Source organism: Arabidopsis thaliana, chromosome 5 (genome assembly GCF_000001735.4).
Source record: "Arabidopsis thaliana chromosome 5, partial sequence".
NCBI lineage: Eukaryota > Viridiplantae > Streptophyta > Magnoliopsida > Brassicales > Brassicaceae > Arabidopsis > Arabidopsis thaliana.
Genome location: NC_003076.8, coordinates 4610551 through 4626145, shown reverse-complemented (window position 1 = coordinate 4626145; position 15595 = coordinate 4610551). Strand labels below are relative to the sequence as shown.

The 15595-nt window shown below is 36.2% G+C and overlaps 7 protein-coding genes and 2 long non-coding RNA genes across 11 annotated transcripts; 4 read left to right on the top strand and 5 right to left on the bottom strand.

Moving 5' to 3' along the window:
• Positions 1–1185: 1185 nt before the first annotated feature.
• Positions 1186–2948, bottom strand: MYB40 (myb domain protein 40). 2 transcript variants are annotated; one of them, NM_121438.3, is made up of 3 exons: positions 2647–2948; positions 2426–2555; positions 1186–1895 (listed from the first exon to the last, which is right to left on the bottom strand). In NM_121438.3, exons 1-3 carry the CDS (start codon positions 2813–2815, stop codon positions 1367–1369), a joined length of 828 nt encoding a protein of 275 aa, NP_196938.2. In that variant the 5' UTR covers positions 2816–2948; the 3' UTR covers positions 1186–1366. The 2 variants fall into 2 exon arrangements, with proteins under 2 accessions (NP_196938.2, NP_001330910.1); NM_001343333.1 differs by having other exon boundaries at positions 1186–2555.
• On the bottom strand, positions 2838–3088 carry AT5G02215. Its single transcript, NR_142582.1, has one exon. It is a non-coding gene; the product is annotated as an other RNA (long non-coding RNA).
• A 2506-nt stretch (positions 3089–5594) lies between these two features.
• AT5G14330 (uncharacterized protein) lies at positions 5595–6419 on the top strand (the record flags this gene model as incomplete). The annotated part of the gene is made up of 2 exons (NM_121437.3): positions 5595–5707; positions 5926–6419. The coding sequence occupies 2 exons, from the start codon at positions 5595–5597 to the stop codon at positions 6197–6199; spliced, it is 387 nt and encodes a 128-aa protein (NP_196937.1). The 3' UTR covers positions 6200–6419.
• Positions 6420–7164: 745 nt separating this feature from the next.
• Positions 7165–8928, top strand: EMB3137 (Ribosomal protein S13/S18 family). 2 transcript variants are annotated; one of them, NM_121436.5, is made up of 3 exons: positions 7165–7490; positions 7688–7912; positions 8140–8928. In NM_121436.5, the coding sequence occupies exons 1-3, from the start codon at positions 7374–7376 to the stop codon at positions 8305–8307; spliced, it is 510 nt and encodes a 169-aa protein (NP_568299.1). In that variant the 5' UTR covers positions 7165–7373; the 3' UTR covers positions 8308–8928. The 2 variants fall into 2 exon arrangements, with proteins under 2 accessions (NP_568299.1, NP_001119224.1); NM_001125752.1 differs by having other exon boundaries at positions 7234–7490; positions 7688–8496.
• CXE16 (carboxyesterase 16) lies at positions 8513–10983 on the bottom strand. The gene is made up of 2 exons (NM_121435.2): positions 9755–10983; positions 8513–9264 (listed from the first exon to the last, which is right to left on the bottom strand). The coding sequence occupies exons 1-2, from the start codon at positions 10552–10554 to the stop codon at positions 8724–8726; spliced, it is 1341 nt and encodes a 446-aa protein (NP_568298.1). The 5' UTR covers positions 10555–10983; the 3' UTR covers positions 8513–8723.
• Positions 10984–11744: 761 nt separating this feature from the next.
• AT5G14290 (Mitochondrial ribosomal protein L37) lies at positions 11745–14049 on the top strand. Its single transcript, NM_121433.2, has 2 exons — positions 11745–11856; positions 13520–14049. The coding sequence occupies exon 2, from the start codon at positions 13536–13538 to the stop codon at positions 13932–13934; it is 399 nt and encodes a 132-aa protein (NP_196933.2). The 5' UTR covers positions 11745–11856; positions 13520–13535; the 3' UTR covers positions 13935–14049.
• On the bottom strand, positions 12123–13044 carry PHB5 (prohibitin 5; the record flags this gene model as incomplete). Its single annotated transcript, NM_121434.1, has 2 exons — positions 12123–12584; positions 12757–13044. The coding sequence occupies 2 exons, from the start codon at positions 13042–13044 to the stop codon at positions 12123–12125; spliced, it is 750 nt and encodes a 249-aa protein (NP_196934.1).
• A 1-nt stretch (position 14050) lies between the features above and the next one.
• On the top strand, positions 14051–14396 carry AT5G02205. Its single transcript, NR_142581.1, has one exon. It is a non-coding gene; the product is annotated as an other RNA (long non-coding RNA).
• Positions 14397–14487: 91 nt separating this feature from the next.
• On the bottom strand, positions 14488–15579 carry AT5G14285 (DNA-binding storekeeper). Its single transcript, NM_001343332.1, has one exon. The coding sequence runs from the start codon at positions 15464–15466 to the stop codon at positions 14702–14704; it is 765 nt and encodes a 254-aa protein (NP_001331205.1). The 5' UTR covers positions 15467–15579; the 3' UTR covers positions 14488–14701.
• Between the last annotated feature and the right edge of the window lie 16 nt (positions 15580–15595).

Here is a 15595-nt window from a genome sequence, read left to right as displayed (position 1 = left end):
ATAAAGTTGGTTTCCTTTAACACTTTGGTTGTATTCATCATGAATTATGTGTTCCGTTTAGTCTACTTAATTATGAATGAATGATAGTTTTGGTATTCTCTGGCATGCATGCATTTGCTCAATGGAAGCATCTGATTCATCATCAGCAAATAAATTTAAGCTCATACGGCCCATATTCAATTCAATGGGCTTATTTTGTCTACCTTCCCGAATTTTTGTCTACAGCTTTGGAGATGGTTTGAGATTATGTTCATGTTAAAATCATAAACGAAGACGTAGAGTTTTAAACATTTACAAGTTTTATTCTTAACAGGTAAATTTTTTTGATGAGTTATTATAAGGTTGTACGCTTACACGTAAGAGTTTAGTTATATTTCTTTCACTCAAAATTTTGTTGTTAAAAACAATTAATAATATAATTATGAAAAGTATAGAAGTTAATTCAATGATTGCAAAAATCCAAGCACTTGACGCAAGCAACATCGTCGTCATTGGCTTTTATCCCAACAACTATGATCACCATGATCTAAAACTGTTTAAAAAATGTTTAACCTTAATTTATTTTGGTCCGATCAAATCAAATCTTCTTAAAGAAGAAGAATAAGAGTTATTTGATATTTTAGTAGAAGTGATTACTTCATTGATTCTTTTACTACAAAGTAATAATAATAACCAAATGCATTCTCTCGAATGAAAGTAGGTACAATTGTTATTTTATTCTTTTTGTAAAAGTAGGTAGGTACCATTTATTTTGGAGAACACATATTTAATTCTGAAACGGGTCAATTTTCGTGAGTTTCATTTTTTTTTCTTATAAAGGTTTTGTTAATATCAAAAGTTTTGTTTATTCTATGTTTTTTTTCTAATCCACGAAAGGTCGCATTGACCTAATTCACCTAACTATAAAGAAGTAAAGAACACATTGATAACATATATAGTGAGCATATAATATAAATTAATACAAAACTTATTGTGTCGCACATGTGGGATATATGACTGGGTTTCCTATGTGCCCGTTTTTGTGTGAAGCGATATATAGTTTTTGTGTGAACACTTCCAATTTGACAATGAAACATTATTTGAACAACAACGATGATAGTGATCCTGACTTTGACAGATCAAACTAAAATTGACATTATACTTTTCAAAACAAACGATATATATAGTTTATTCAACTGAGTAAAATATTTTCATCATATATGTATTCCTTTTTAATTAGTCATTATATATATGCATACATATTGTACGGGCAAATTATGATACAACATCACACGCCATGCATAATCCACATTTTACATAAAAGAAACTGCTAATTACTTGCGATAATTATATAGATATATTATATTACAATGTTATAGTACATTCATCATAAGAGGAAAAGATTATCATCAAGATTGGCGAAGAGGTCCCATGGTACAAAAGGATCCGTCATATCCAAGTCCCATTGCTCTAAAGAGATCGAATCTTCTGCAAGATATGATGAAGATTCACTTCTTGAAATATTACTACATAGTGAAGAGAAAGACGAAGAGGATATCTCATTGCATTGCGTTTCAAATAGAGATTCCAAGTCTACTTCTTCTGCACATAGAATTTTGCAGTTTTTCGCCACAAGTTCCTCATCATTATCAGATAACATTAATGTTTTTGTTGTTTCTGTGATAACATCATCTTTTGGAGTTTGATCCTTGATCTCTTCTCCTTCATTGATGGTAGAACACATATTTGGTTTTTTATCTTGATTAGGATCGGTTTGATGAGTAATATCATTCATCGGTTTGTGCGTAGCCGGATCCAACCCAAGATGTTTCATCTTCTTCTTGATCTTCGTATTCCAGTGGTTTTTGATCTCGTTATCCGTTCGACCAGAGAAATGCGAGGCAATTTTAGACCACCTACAATGTCCAAAGCATCCATAAAACATGAAAAAGCAAAATTAAAGCGTATAGCATATAACATGATTATATCAATATATAACACTTTATATTACAAGTCTCATGAATTAAACCAAAAAAATATAATCTATGGCATGAAAGTTATATATACAAAAAGTAATATCGTATGTAGAAATCTCCACATAATTTGTTTTCGTAGCCGATTCTTCACTCAGAAATAACCCACTTCAATGCACAAGTACTATATACGTCAAACTTTTATTTTTAATTTTTAACCCACTTCCATGCACAAGTATATACGTCAATTATCTAAGTTTTGGTGTAAATATGGTTTGTAACCAATGTAAAATAAATAGTTCTCACAAGTCTTAGAAAGATATTTATATGACTTAAAAGGAAGATGACTCAAACATATTGGATCTAAATAAAGTATACGGTGTTACATTCGAGAGAGATTTCATATGAAAAAGCTAGTTTGACGCCGGCTAATGAAAATATATGGATAAGTTTTATTTTTCAGATTATCGTACCGGTTGCCAAGTTGAGAGTGAAGTTCCATAATCCGATCTTCTTCAGCATCAGTGAAACCACCTCTCTTGAGATCGGGTCTCAAATAATTGATCCATCTCAATCTACAGCTCTTCCCGCATCTCAACAAACCTTCATGTACACGTAAACGTTTAACTCCCCAAGAAAAAAAACGAATATAAAGGAAACCTAATAATGCATGCATGTATAAATAATGAAGTACCTGCGAGTTTGGGGACAATTCTCCAGCAGTGGATGCCATTGTTAAGAATGAAGTTCATGAGTCTATGATCTTCTTCTATAGTCCATGGACCTCTCTTCAATCCAATTTTGTCACAGCACGGTTTTCTCCCCATTGAAATTTTTCTAAGGCAAGCTAATAAATCACACATATAACTAATGCTGAATTAAAGCAAAACCGAGAGAGCTTGAGTTAGTCAAAAATATAAACAAGAGAGCGTTGGATCAAGTAATGGGCATTACTTATAAATAATAAGAGGTGAGTTGGGAAGGGCAAAGATTCTCTCCTTTGACAGGTCACTTACAGGCTAAAAGACAAATAAATCCAAATTTAAAGCAAAACACTAGTAATAAGTGAAGCAGTAAATAATGATTGCGGAGACAATTAAAGAAAGATTTGGTGAGAAGTGTGTGAGGTTGTATTACAATAATTATGGACAAACTTCTTTTGAGCTTATGATTCATTACCTATCAAAGTTTGCACTAAAGCCATACTTAATTTAATAGGTGTAGATAAATTAAATGCAATCAACTAAGTACATATATGCATATGATGATATGAACATTGCATAATTATCTTTTGTTGTTTCTATAAAGACAGACTAATTATTTTATCGTAGATAATGGTGGCAACATGACTTTCATGAGTTAAAAAACTGAACCATAATGATTAATTATTTGTTTGCTTTATTGCAAAATTGTTATTTTAAGCTTATGATTACCATATGATATATGATATTACTTTAATTGGTAATTGAAGGAATTTCATTGATTGATTAAAAGTTTGGTTAAAAGAAACGATTTGAGATTTGTTTGGATTCATCGGTCCCCTCTTCAAAGCCTTGTGCTTATTCTGTCATCAAGGCATCTTCTCTTTTTCATTATTCTATTTGTAAATAATTTGTTCTTGTTAAAAACATTTTGAGGAACTCGACTTTTTACGTCATAATTTGTTAGTTTGCACTACACCGTCATGATTAGGCAACTTGCTTAATAAAGAAAGTCAAGTTTGAATTCATCTAGTCATGCTATTATATTTAAGTATTTTCAGTTAAATAAACAAAAACTCATCTAGTCAGCTGAATGCCAAAAGAACTGAACTAGCATCGTCAATGGTATACTATTAACGACGATTAGTATGTACATAAGATTATTAATTTTGACATCATTATACAAGATTTATAAGATTTTAATTTCCTTGAAATGTCCAAAACATTATCTTCACGTATTCTTATCGTGATGATATTTAAAAGAGTTATGTACTTATCAAAGTTAGAAAATTTACATACATATTAATTATCAGACAAACCCCTTATTTATTATAAATGTAAGTGAAAAAATATATTTATAAGCAAAGTGATTGATATTAGATGTCATTGGAAAACTACACTTGTTGGAACCATTTTCCCTCCAAATATGTTTACTATTGTATTTTGTTCCAAATATGTTAACTGCTGTATATGTGTAAATACTTAATAGCAAGAATATCTATTTTATATAGATTTCAGGGTTTAATCATATCGATTTCTTAGTTTGTTTATTAAAGTATTTTGAAATAAGGTTCTCATATTGAACTAATTAAGTTGCTTAGAAGAAATGAAGGTTAGGAACAATTTGCATTAAAATACTCCAAATACGGAGTGGGGTTTCGCGTTAATGCATGGAGGAATATTCGCCATGTACTTGAAGGTATGTGCATATATCCAAATAGGGATCAAATATTAGAAATCTATCTAATTATAGATCAATTCTGAAAGACATTAGGCTATATGTCCTAGTCTATTATAATGTTTAATTACCAACCTAAATTTAGAAATCTGTTAGGAAAACAAATTATATAACCAAATTGCATTAGTTTTTCCTTAATTGAATATTTAACCCTTCATGCCACACTCTTAATTAACACCCAAAGAAAAAAAAACCCGCCATGACTCATATATAATGTAATGTGATAAACAGATAATGTAAACATTACAATTTCCATTAAAGTACTATAGAAACCTAGGTAACCGATCGATTATTACTTATTAGACGTTAAAAGAAATTAGATATTTGATTTATAGTCGACGTGTATGTATATATATATACATACATCTTTCTTTTCCGTATAGCTTACATTATAGGTAGTCAACAAACTTACTATACTTCAATATATTTAACTTTTGTGTGGTACATCAAGAAAATAAAATTGCAGCTAACCAAATATTCGTTTTTGTTTTGGTGCACTGAACTGAACTAAAATTTAGAAAAATGTAATATAGAAGAGTATTGTTGTATATGAGAGGGACCTCGACAAAATCACAAAAACAATAAATAATACGTGAGAGACCGTTGGGAAAAAGAGTATATACGGAGCCTACGATGTGTAAGAAAAATTATTAATGCAAGGGACCAGAATCATATTTAGGCCCACTAAAAAGCACTGTCTCTTTAGGTCCAACTTAATCTTCATATAGTCACTAATTGGGCCTAAAAATTGTAACTGTAGTTATGGATAGCGTTACGTAGAATATTCGTTTAGCATATCAGTTTCTCCTTTCCATTCGTTAACTAATTTTTTCTTTGCAAACATACTGTATCTACCGTTTTATCAAATAATTTTCTTTTTATTATTTGTTTGTTTACTAGAATTACAGTTTTTTCAAACAGATAAATAATCATATTAATAATAACATTTGCTAAATTTAGTTAAAAGAATCATGGTGTTACTTTTTAAGTTTTACTGGTTTGCTTTCAAGTTTCAAGAATGATTGTATAGTACTTTCGGATGTTTGATCTTTAAAACTTGTTGGTACAGTTGGAATGCTTTATTGGAAATATCAAACTATCACCAACGCTAACATTTCTATTCTTTTTGAACTTCATCAAGAGCCAAAGCCCCTGATCGGCCTCACAAAAGACACCATTTTCTTTGGTCTCCGGCAACAGAACATGGATTGGAATCAATCCCTAATCAAACCGGGTCAATTTGGCTTAGTCAAGAAACGTCCCTCTTATGTAACAGCTGTTCCAGAACGGCAGAACATTCACGAACATATAAATGGGTGTCCACTAACAAATTCAAACACATAACCATGATCACTCTGTCCTTTTTTCCATTTTTTTAAATATTCAAGTAAACAACATGTAAATTATAACGAATTTAGGTCGTCTCAACATCATGACTCATTCACATGCGTTGACTTTTAACCCACTAAACATTTTTTATAGGACCCCTCTCTCTCTCTATAAATTCGACCCCCTTTGTTGATAGATCATACAGAGAACAACAAAGAAAGAAACCAAATAAGAAGAAAAAGGAGAAGAACATTCAAATGGCACCAAGAAGTTCTTTGATCCGCTTCGCCTTCATCTGCATTGTCTTGGCCGTGATGGTCATGACTGCTGAGTCGCACAACGGAACCCACCACCATGGTCCGGCTATGGCTCCAATGCCACCCATGGCTAAGGCTCCGTCTCCAAGTGCCGCCACTTTCTCCGCCTACCCTCAGCTCATCGCCACCGCATTGGTCGCTGCTATGTCTTTCGTCTTCTGATGAGATGTGTTGCCATTCATCTTCAGAATATGTTTTACTCTCTATGAGATTTTATTTTAATTTTCACATGTATTCCTTCTTTTTTTGTTAATTCTTCAAAGATTGTGATGTTGTGTTCCTATCATAATAAAACATTTATCTCTTGATGTTTTTTTTATTATCTTAATCATATTTTCCTCTTTTTCGAACCAAATCTTCTAATCAAGGCATTATAATGGCCCGTTTGAGAAAAGGTGGACTTTCTTTTTAAAATCAACTAATTCATCTTAAGGTTATAGAATAGATAAATATCCGAAGTAAATATATAAAATAAATTGGGTCAGCCTAAACAAAATAATGAAATGCAGGCCTTACGTGACAGTAATGGGTACGCCTCAACAAATAATGGTGTATTCACTATTCAGACGTTGGTGTCAAAATCAATGAGTGATATCCTTATTAGAAGAACGACAAGCTTTAAACTAGTTTCATGTGTAAAGTACGAAACAATAAACATCATGAAAACACTCGAAATATTGTAGTAAACTTGCCAACAAAACCATGAGTACAAGTGTACAACTCCAATGAATCAGATATATATGCAAGATGGAAAAAATCCCCAAACACCTTAAAATACAACAACATGTGACAATAACGAAGTGAACGACCATCTCGATAAATAGTTAACAAGACTCATTCTCATCCGTTGACTTTTCATCTATACACTTACCATTTTTTTTATACAATCTTTTTCTATCATGACTCTATCCTCAATAGCTACGTGCCCACATGGAGCCAAGGCTCATGCCTTTCGTCTTCTGATCAAATGTGTGTCATTGATCACACCATTCATCTTAGTTGTTAAGAAAATATCTGTAAATCATTTTTTTTTTCATTTTATAGTTGTATCACTTTATTATAGTCCACTCGGTTTTTGCATTTTTGTTATAGTCCACTAGTTGGGCCGTGTTATACAATAGCGAGCCTATCTCAACAAAAAACAAAGCCCAACAAGTATTTATTTTGCCAGTTTTGTAAGCAATTAATTGAATAGAGTAAGTAGAGACGGAGCAAAAACAAGAGAAGCGTTTGGATTCGACGTTTGCCTTATCCGTTCAGCTCATCTTCTTCTTCTTCTTCGTCACCTCTGAATTAGTTTCCCAGAATCCGAAATTCCTAGGAAGAGAACATAACAATGGCGCAGATGGTTGCGATGCCCGTAGCGCACTCGCTCTCACTCATTTGCAATTGGGCAAAATCCAATCCTCTCTCTCGCAACACTCTTGCCCTCCCAGCTTCAAACACTCCCAATGTAATCATTTCTCTTGGACTCTCTCTTGCGTATGATGTTGTAATTTATCGAGCTTGACTTCATGTTTTTTTATGTGTTACTTCATTCTTGTTCGTCAATTTTTGGGTTAGGGGTGGTTATAGAACACTCCATCAATTTTTGGGGGAATTTGTCTCTGTGTTTTTAAAGTTTTTTTTTTTTTTTGTAATGAAATGCAGAAGCAGAGTCTAAGCATCAGATGTGCTCGTGTTGGTGGAGTGGAGATTCCGGCTAATAAGAGAATTGAGTACTCTCTTCAGTACATTCATGGGATTGGTCGAACTAGGGCTCGTCAGATTCTTGTTGATCTTCAGATGGAGAACAAGATTACTAAAGACATGGCTGAGGAAGAACTCATCATTCTTCGTGATGAAGTCTCCAAGTACATGATTGAGGGTGATCTGGTAATACACTTTCCCTTACATTTACACACTTTAGGACATGAGTAATGTGCATCATAGTTTCAGTTTCTGTCAGTCCATTCTCGAGCAGTTTCTTGAAGATTGGAGAAGAACTTAGGCTGCTATCTATTTGGTGTTTTCATTGCTTTAGTTTGGGTTTCCTCTTGTTTTGATTTGGTTCTTAGGCCTTTGTGAATGAATTATTGATTTGTGTTGTGGATGTTGTGCAGAGGAGGTTCAATGCTCTTGCAATCAAGAGGTTGAAGGAGATCCAGTGTTACCGTGGGGTAAGGCACATCCAAGGGCTGCCATGTCGGGGACAGAGAACCAAGAACAACTGCAGGACTCTTAAAGGCAAGAAAATTGCTATTGCAGGGAAGAAGAAAGTTTCCAAGTAATCATCTTCATGATCTCCTTCTTCTTCTGTAATACTCTTTTTAGTTTGTCTAGTCATCTCTGTTTAAATGTGATTTGTAATTCCCAAACCTTTGTTCGAACTGAGCCCTTTCCAGTTTATCTTCGGCTTTTTAGCTATTATTATTCCGTATCTTCATCATTCATTATAAAGTTACAAAAGAAGTTGAAGATTTCAGCATTCAAGAATGATGACAAACCAAGAACAAACTTGAAAATTTGGTCGAACCAAAAATGGTTTATTCAGAATACGTACATATGAATACATAAGTAACCAAAAAATAAAATTTTATAGCTTTTGCCAAAAGACTCGATCTTGGATTGTCTCTAATCCTACCCAGAAAATCTTGCTATCACACAAAAAAAAGGAAGAAAATGAATAATAACAGGGTAAAAATTTTCAGTAAGAGAACTCATGGCCGCGGAGTGAAATGTATTTCTTGACCCAAATGGCAATATCTTCGGCGCAGGCCTGTGCCTGAGGAGTCTTGAGAAGCATATCAAGTGTAGCAAACTCATGAACTGCGTCTTTGTATTCTAAAACTGGAGAATCTACGTTTACCTTTCTAAGCTCTTCTGAATAAGCAATGGCTCGGTCTCTCATCCAGTCATGCTCAGCTACTACTGTAAGTGTTGGAGGCATTAGCTTCAGAGGTGGTCCACTGCGGTTATGGGCAAGTGGGTTTGCTGCCGGGTGGTCAAAGTCGAACTCTTTCTCTGGTAAGAAGAGTTTCCAGGCTAGAACAGAGACAGGCTTATCGTAGAAGTAAGAGTTTGCCAGCTTTATTTCGGACTGTGTTGGGTTGTTTCCAATGAAAAAGGGGTACATTAGAACCTGTGCAACAACTTTCACCGGTTCTAGAAGTTTCCCAGCTTCCACTGCTTTCCGAGCTACATAGTCTGCTATGTTCCCACCACAGCTCACCCCGAGAAGAACACATCTGTTTTAACATCATATGAAGCAACAGGTTGAGACACAGAAGTTGATGTGAGATTGCAATCAATGGAAGATAAGCTATCTTAGTTCATCTAACTAGTTGTCCAAAGAATCCTGACTTTGTACCAAGTTACTCCTAGATCAACATGAAACTATTCTTAAGATCTTATATGCCGAAATAAGTTTAAATTCCAGGAAGCAATCTCTGCAACCAAGTACCAACATCGCTGTAACAATCTGAATCAAAGCATGTTCTAGCTTCAGTAAACCTAAAGGCATTTCATGGATCACATCAAAATCCAAATATTCTAAACACTATCTAAATTCTTGAGAGCAATCCATACTAAGGTCGTTTACATCTAACTCCAGGTGTCTCTAGCTCATTAACTGATTAAGTTCATACTTCCTTTTGTCTTTAAGCATCACAGCTTATACAACTGGTCATTGGGAAGATACACATCAAGCAACAAGCAAGTAAGGTCACAGATACAAACCTGGAAGGATCGGCGTGAGCAGCCAACCAAGGCTCAACCATGGAAGCTCCAAAAGCATCCACAATCTGTCCTTGAACATTCAACTTCTTAACCTCAACGCCATTGACACGTCGATTACCCAAAGACTTACAACAATCAGCTAGATTAGCCTGTTTCCCAAGCCAATGAAGCACTTTGACTCCATCCTCAAACGCCGCAGGGTACCTATTCTCAGGCGCAAGCCTATAACCAACGGCCAATACAATGACATCACAGACTTTAGCAATTCTCCGGCAAAAGAAGTCATTAGCAGCCGAATCAGAACTTCCACTAACCCAACCTCCACCATGAAACTGCAACATCACTGGTAGTTTCCGAGAATTCCTCTTCGCAGATGGCGCATATCCACCATAAGGTTCTAGATTCTCGTTGTTGCAACCATAGCTGTTCCTTCGAGATTCGTTCCTCTCCGCCGGTGCCGGAGAGTTATGATTAGGGCCATAGCTATGTCTCCGATCAGATCTGGGTTGGTGGTTATAATTATCCTTGTGGCGTAACGAATCTGGTTCTGGAGAAAGAGCAGATTCGGGAAGAAAGATCCTTACGGTGAGTGACGTCATTGGATCAATGTGTATATCTTTGGTGGCAACACCGTCGGTGAAAGACGGATTCGCGGCGGCGACGGATTCATCGGATCGGGTCGAAACACCAAAGGAATCAGATAAGCCATCAGCAGCTGAAATTGAAATCAGATTCTGAAGACGATGTTTCAATAGTAACTTAAAGAAGACGCTATAGAGCTTCACAGCTACCCCTGGCATTTCCCTCCAGAAAAGACCAGATTTTTTCAACGATTTTCTGATATTTTCTAGAGAGTTGATTCTCAAGTTGTGAGAGAGAGAGAGAGATCACATCAATGGAGGTTCGCTAGGGTTTGTTTCCCAACTTGAAATTGACCCGATTCGGAGAACAATTACGGAGATTAGAATCGAAATTGGATGCAAAGAGTCAAAATTGATCAAGCCCAGTTTCGATTTCTACAAAAATCAGAGTAATTTACAGAGAAGAATCAAATGATGACGACGAAGAAGAAAGAGAGAGGATTGTGGAGAAAGTGTCATTGGCTACGAGAGAGATATGAGAAAATGATCCTCTGAAACGCGGTTACCGTAACACGAATGTTCTCTCTTGCTTTTGTGATTTGTAAAATTCTAGAAACGTACAAATGCTGAAAGTTTTTTTTTTCTTTCTTTCTTTTCTCTTTGCGTATTATTTATATATCTTTGCTATTCACTGATTTTATAAATTGGAACTTATTGAGTAAGATTCCAAAACTATTAATCATAGAGATTATTGACACTTCATTATGTTTTTAATCATAGACGTGTGGGCAAAATGACAGCACCTTAAATTATTTATTTTGTTACAAAATCCATAATTAATCAACTCATCTTGGTTATTTAATTAAGAGCACATTCATTATAATTTTTCTTTTGCCAGCACTATAAATTTTCTTTGGGCCAAAAACATTTATTAAATTTTGTAAGATGTTAGATTTTTGGTTACCAAAAGCTTAAATTATGTTAAATTTGGGAATTTAAGAGGGAAATCTAGAATAATTGTTTGACCATCCTACCTTGAATTATAATGTTTAATAATTCTATTCAATGTTCAAATGAAGATATAAGAAACTTTCTCCATACAACGATAAAATGAAAATAAAAACCTTGAAAAATTCAAAACTTTGGTCGCTCATGGTGAACTTGACCTTAAAATTAAAAACCAAAGACTTTACAAAGAAATGTAGAAGACACTGCTCGAATTTGTAGAATATTAATTAAATTGTCACTAATGGCCGTATGTTTTCAAAAAAGGTTAACGACACTAATTTGCAATATTTGAATCGGTCGATAAGGCCCATAAGATAATATAGATGGGCCCAAGTTTCTTTCGAGGTGACACTTGTGACTTGTGATCCGATGAATAGCTTGTTTTTTTTTCTTTCTAAGATAACCTAATTTGCATTTTGTTTGTTGATATCTAATCGAAAGCTGCTGGATAATCAGCTCCCATTTTCCCTAGTGAGGAAGTATGTGCCATAGCTACCAAGGGCACTGATCCAGGTTAGATCAACCTTTGAACTTGGACTACTTAATTATCTCTAGGTCTATGCATAAGTTTGATTGGCACAGTGATTGTTTAATTTGATGTCAATGTCGACTTAACAGTAGATGTGTCATGTGTCATGTGTGCGAGTCTCAGACTCGCAAGAACAGTCTCAACTGGAGTATACTAGGGTGATCCAATACTAGGAAACTATATAAAAAAATGAAAATCTTAAAACACACAAATCAATATAACCATTGAACACCATATTTTTGCAACTAATTCAAGCAACAACTTTGCTTGGACCGTTCATTGCAAACAACATATTCCCACCACTTGGCAAATAGACGACATTGGGAGAATTAGAGAGCGTAATCGCAACCTCTCTAGCCGCCTCGACCCTTCTGAGCTTGATCAACCCCATCCCAGCCCCTGCAGTCGCTTTCGATATAACCCGAGCCGCCTCGCTCTCTCCTTCTGCTCTAATCACAGCCGCTCGTCTCTCCTGATCAGCCTTTGCCACTACGAACTTGGACCGCTCAGCTTCTTGCTGTGCCACCTGCTTCCGCTCCACCGCAAGTGAGAACTCTTTACCGTATGAGAGACCAGTGATCGACACGTCATCGAGAACAATGTTGAACTCCTTAGCTCGCTTGATCAACGTTTCGCGTATAAGAGCTGAGACCTGTGGACGTTCTGTTAAGAGCTCGTCAGCGTTGAACTGAGCCACCACCGCTTTAACCACCTCGTCCCGATCGCTGGTAGGACCTTTTCACCATAGTCGAGACCTAAGTTTTGGTATATATACGAGAGGCGCGAAACCTAACACGAACCCACGGAAAACAGTTATATATTATTTTACATATATATCACAAAATCTTATTAGTGAAATTTTTTGGATATTCGCGGGAACTTACATCAGGGCGAAACATAACACGAAGTGTGAGGTTGACCATCTGAAGATCCTTAGTTCCAGAGTCGGTATTGATTTTGTAGGGTTTGGTCCGAATGTCGAAGATATACGGCTTTTGCACCCACGGAATCTTACGATGTGTCCCTTCTCCTACTGGTTCTTCTAGAATCCCTTCGAATCGGTGGAACATAACAGCTCTCTGGCCACCATCAACGGTGAACATTGTTGATCTCACAGCCGCTATGGCAGCTCCTAGACCTAGAGCTACCTTTGTGAACTTTGACCAAGGCATGATTGGCTTTGAATGTCTCCTGTATGGATTTTAGGTTTCTTTTTATGTTGTTTAGGGTTTCTTTTCTTGTCAGATAGGTGAGAAGTAGTTAGAGAACGCAGGAGATGAGGTTTTATAGGAAGTTTTTTTTTTTGCGTGAGGCAGAAGTTAAGGAGAAAGCTTATTATATTGGGCGGGTTCTTATTTAGCGGGTCGGTTTTCTCACGTTCTGTTACTCACTCGGTCAACCATACCTGCCACGTGTTACTTGTATGCATTACTATTGGTGGGCTTTTAGACGGGTCTTTTAATTTTCCGGTCCGTTACTTTTTAATAAGTTTTACCAGTTCCCGCGATGCACTCGCTACCTATCTCTATCTTGCGAGTTAAACCCTCACCCAAAAATCTTCGACAAAACTCGAATCTTGATCTAAATCCGAGAACGAACATTATAGGATTGTGTAGATTTATTTAGTTTTATTTTGTGAATTTGCAGGTATAAGGTTGTTGATATGAACCTTATTCGAATGTTTGGGGATTCCATTTCTAGATCCAAAGATGTAATGCGATTTGTGTGCCAAAGAACATTTGCTACAGCTGCTGGTAAAGCGAAGAAGGTTGGGAGGGGAGATGGAGGTAATGATGCACCAAAAGCATCGAACTTGAGCAAAGAGATCAAATCGAGTATGGTTGTTAGTGCTAATACTCTGAAAGATGGATTGGACCCTAAGATCTTGCCTAATTCAGATCACCCTGATTATTTATGGCATCTGCTTGATAAGCGACCGGCGCTTAGCGAACTTAGAAGGAAGAACGTTGAGACTCTTAGTTTTGATGATCTTAAACGTTTTGTGAAGCTGGATACCAGAGCTAGAATCAAGGAGAACCATTCTATCAAGGCCAAGAACTGAAATGAGATTCAACAATGACTTGTTGTATGTGTCCCTTATAATTCCCCTTGTTTGAGCAATCCCTTCATTTTCCTTATTATCTTTGGGATTATTTGATCTTAAAAGATTTTTCTCTAATTCCATGCTCTTCTCAGTAAATTGGTTAAATTTGTGTATTTTATGCTATTCATTGGCCAAATGGTATATCATTCAGCTTTCCACAACAGACTGCCTAACACCATGTCTCAGCTTGGATGGTATGTTTAGTCCCCAATTCTCTTCCTATCCTCTTCAACACATGAAAAGTTCACAATCCAATGATCGAAGATATGAATCTCTGTGTTTCGTAATTTCTTACACTTCCCCAGCTAACTTTTGATTCTTCCAAGTAAAAGAATATATGGCTTACCAGTTGCTGGTTTCAGGGGACTTGGTGTTGGCCGTAAACAAAGAGAGTTATAAAGCCAAATATAACTCACCAAGAATGGCACACTTCATAAAGAAAACGTTTCTCATCAATATCAAGAATCAAGATGTGAGCAACCAAGTGTAGCAGAGAGACAAGACATATGTGTATGGAAGAAACTCTTAAGAGAAGAACTTCTGAACAATACAGAGTTGAATTAAAAGTGCATTTTGCACATACTGCTTACCCAAAAGCAAATCTATTATTCCAAAACATACATCATTTAGAGGAATTCTAAAAGGTGAGAATAATAATGGTATATATATTATATATAGTACATGAAAAGGAAGATCAAACAATGATCTAGAGAAGAAAGAAGAAACTATCTAATTTTCTTGTCTACTCTGATTTTGTTAGCTTTCCTTTCACTAAACAATTCTATCCAGAGATTCCAAATCCAAAGTATACTAACAGTAATAGCAATTCCAACAACAATTGCCCAAGAAATCCACAACCAATTAGGTATCACACCATGAGCACCACCTCGAGCGTAAAACGCTACCATTTTCCCGAAAAACAAAGGTCCCAACACACCCCTAACGATACTGTAGAAGGCGTAAAACGGAGGAGACAAGAGATCGTACACTTTCACAGCTAATCGTGATTCCGGATCATTCTTCCTTGCTCCGGCGAGCGTCCACGCGTTCTGACACGCGCTTGTTACTTCAGCTAGAATCAGGAGGCCTAAGATGGCGCAAGCCCCGTGGAAGACGAGGAATCTGCAGGTTAGGAAGACGAATAGAGTGGCTACGTGATGGCCGATGAAGAGTACGTCGTTAGGGTTGAAGACGATGTAGTGGAAGAGATCGGTGAGGAAGTAAGCGACGCTGAAATCGAGGACGGTGTTTTGTGCGGCGGTGTTTGCGGAGGCGAAGGAGCGTTCGGAGGAGGAGAAAACTGCGCGTGTGGCGAGGAAAACCGCTGGAGATCCATGGAAGATTGAGATCAGGCAGCTTGAAGCTTCGGGACGGATTTGTGGTTTCCAATTGCGGAAGACGATGAAGTAAGCGATTAGGTAGATGGTTAAGAACATGGAGAAGAAGATAGGAAGGTCTGGAATTGAGATTTCTCCGATATTGATCGACATTGAGATCGGAATCTCAACCCAAGAGACAATGGAAGAAGAAGAAGAAGAAGAATAATCTACACAGAAGAAACTTAATCCCTTTTTATCGTCTGTCGTCTCGTTGAGTTTTAGCTTAAACGATAGACTGAT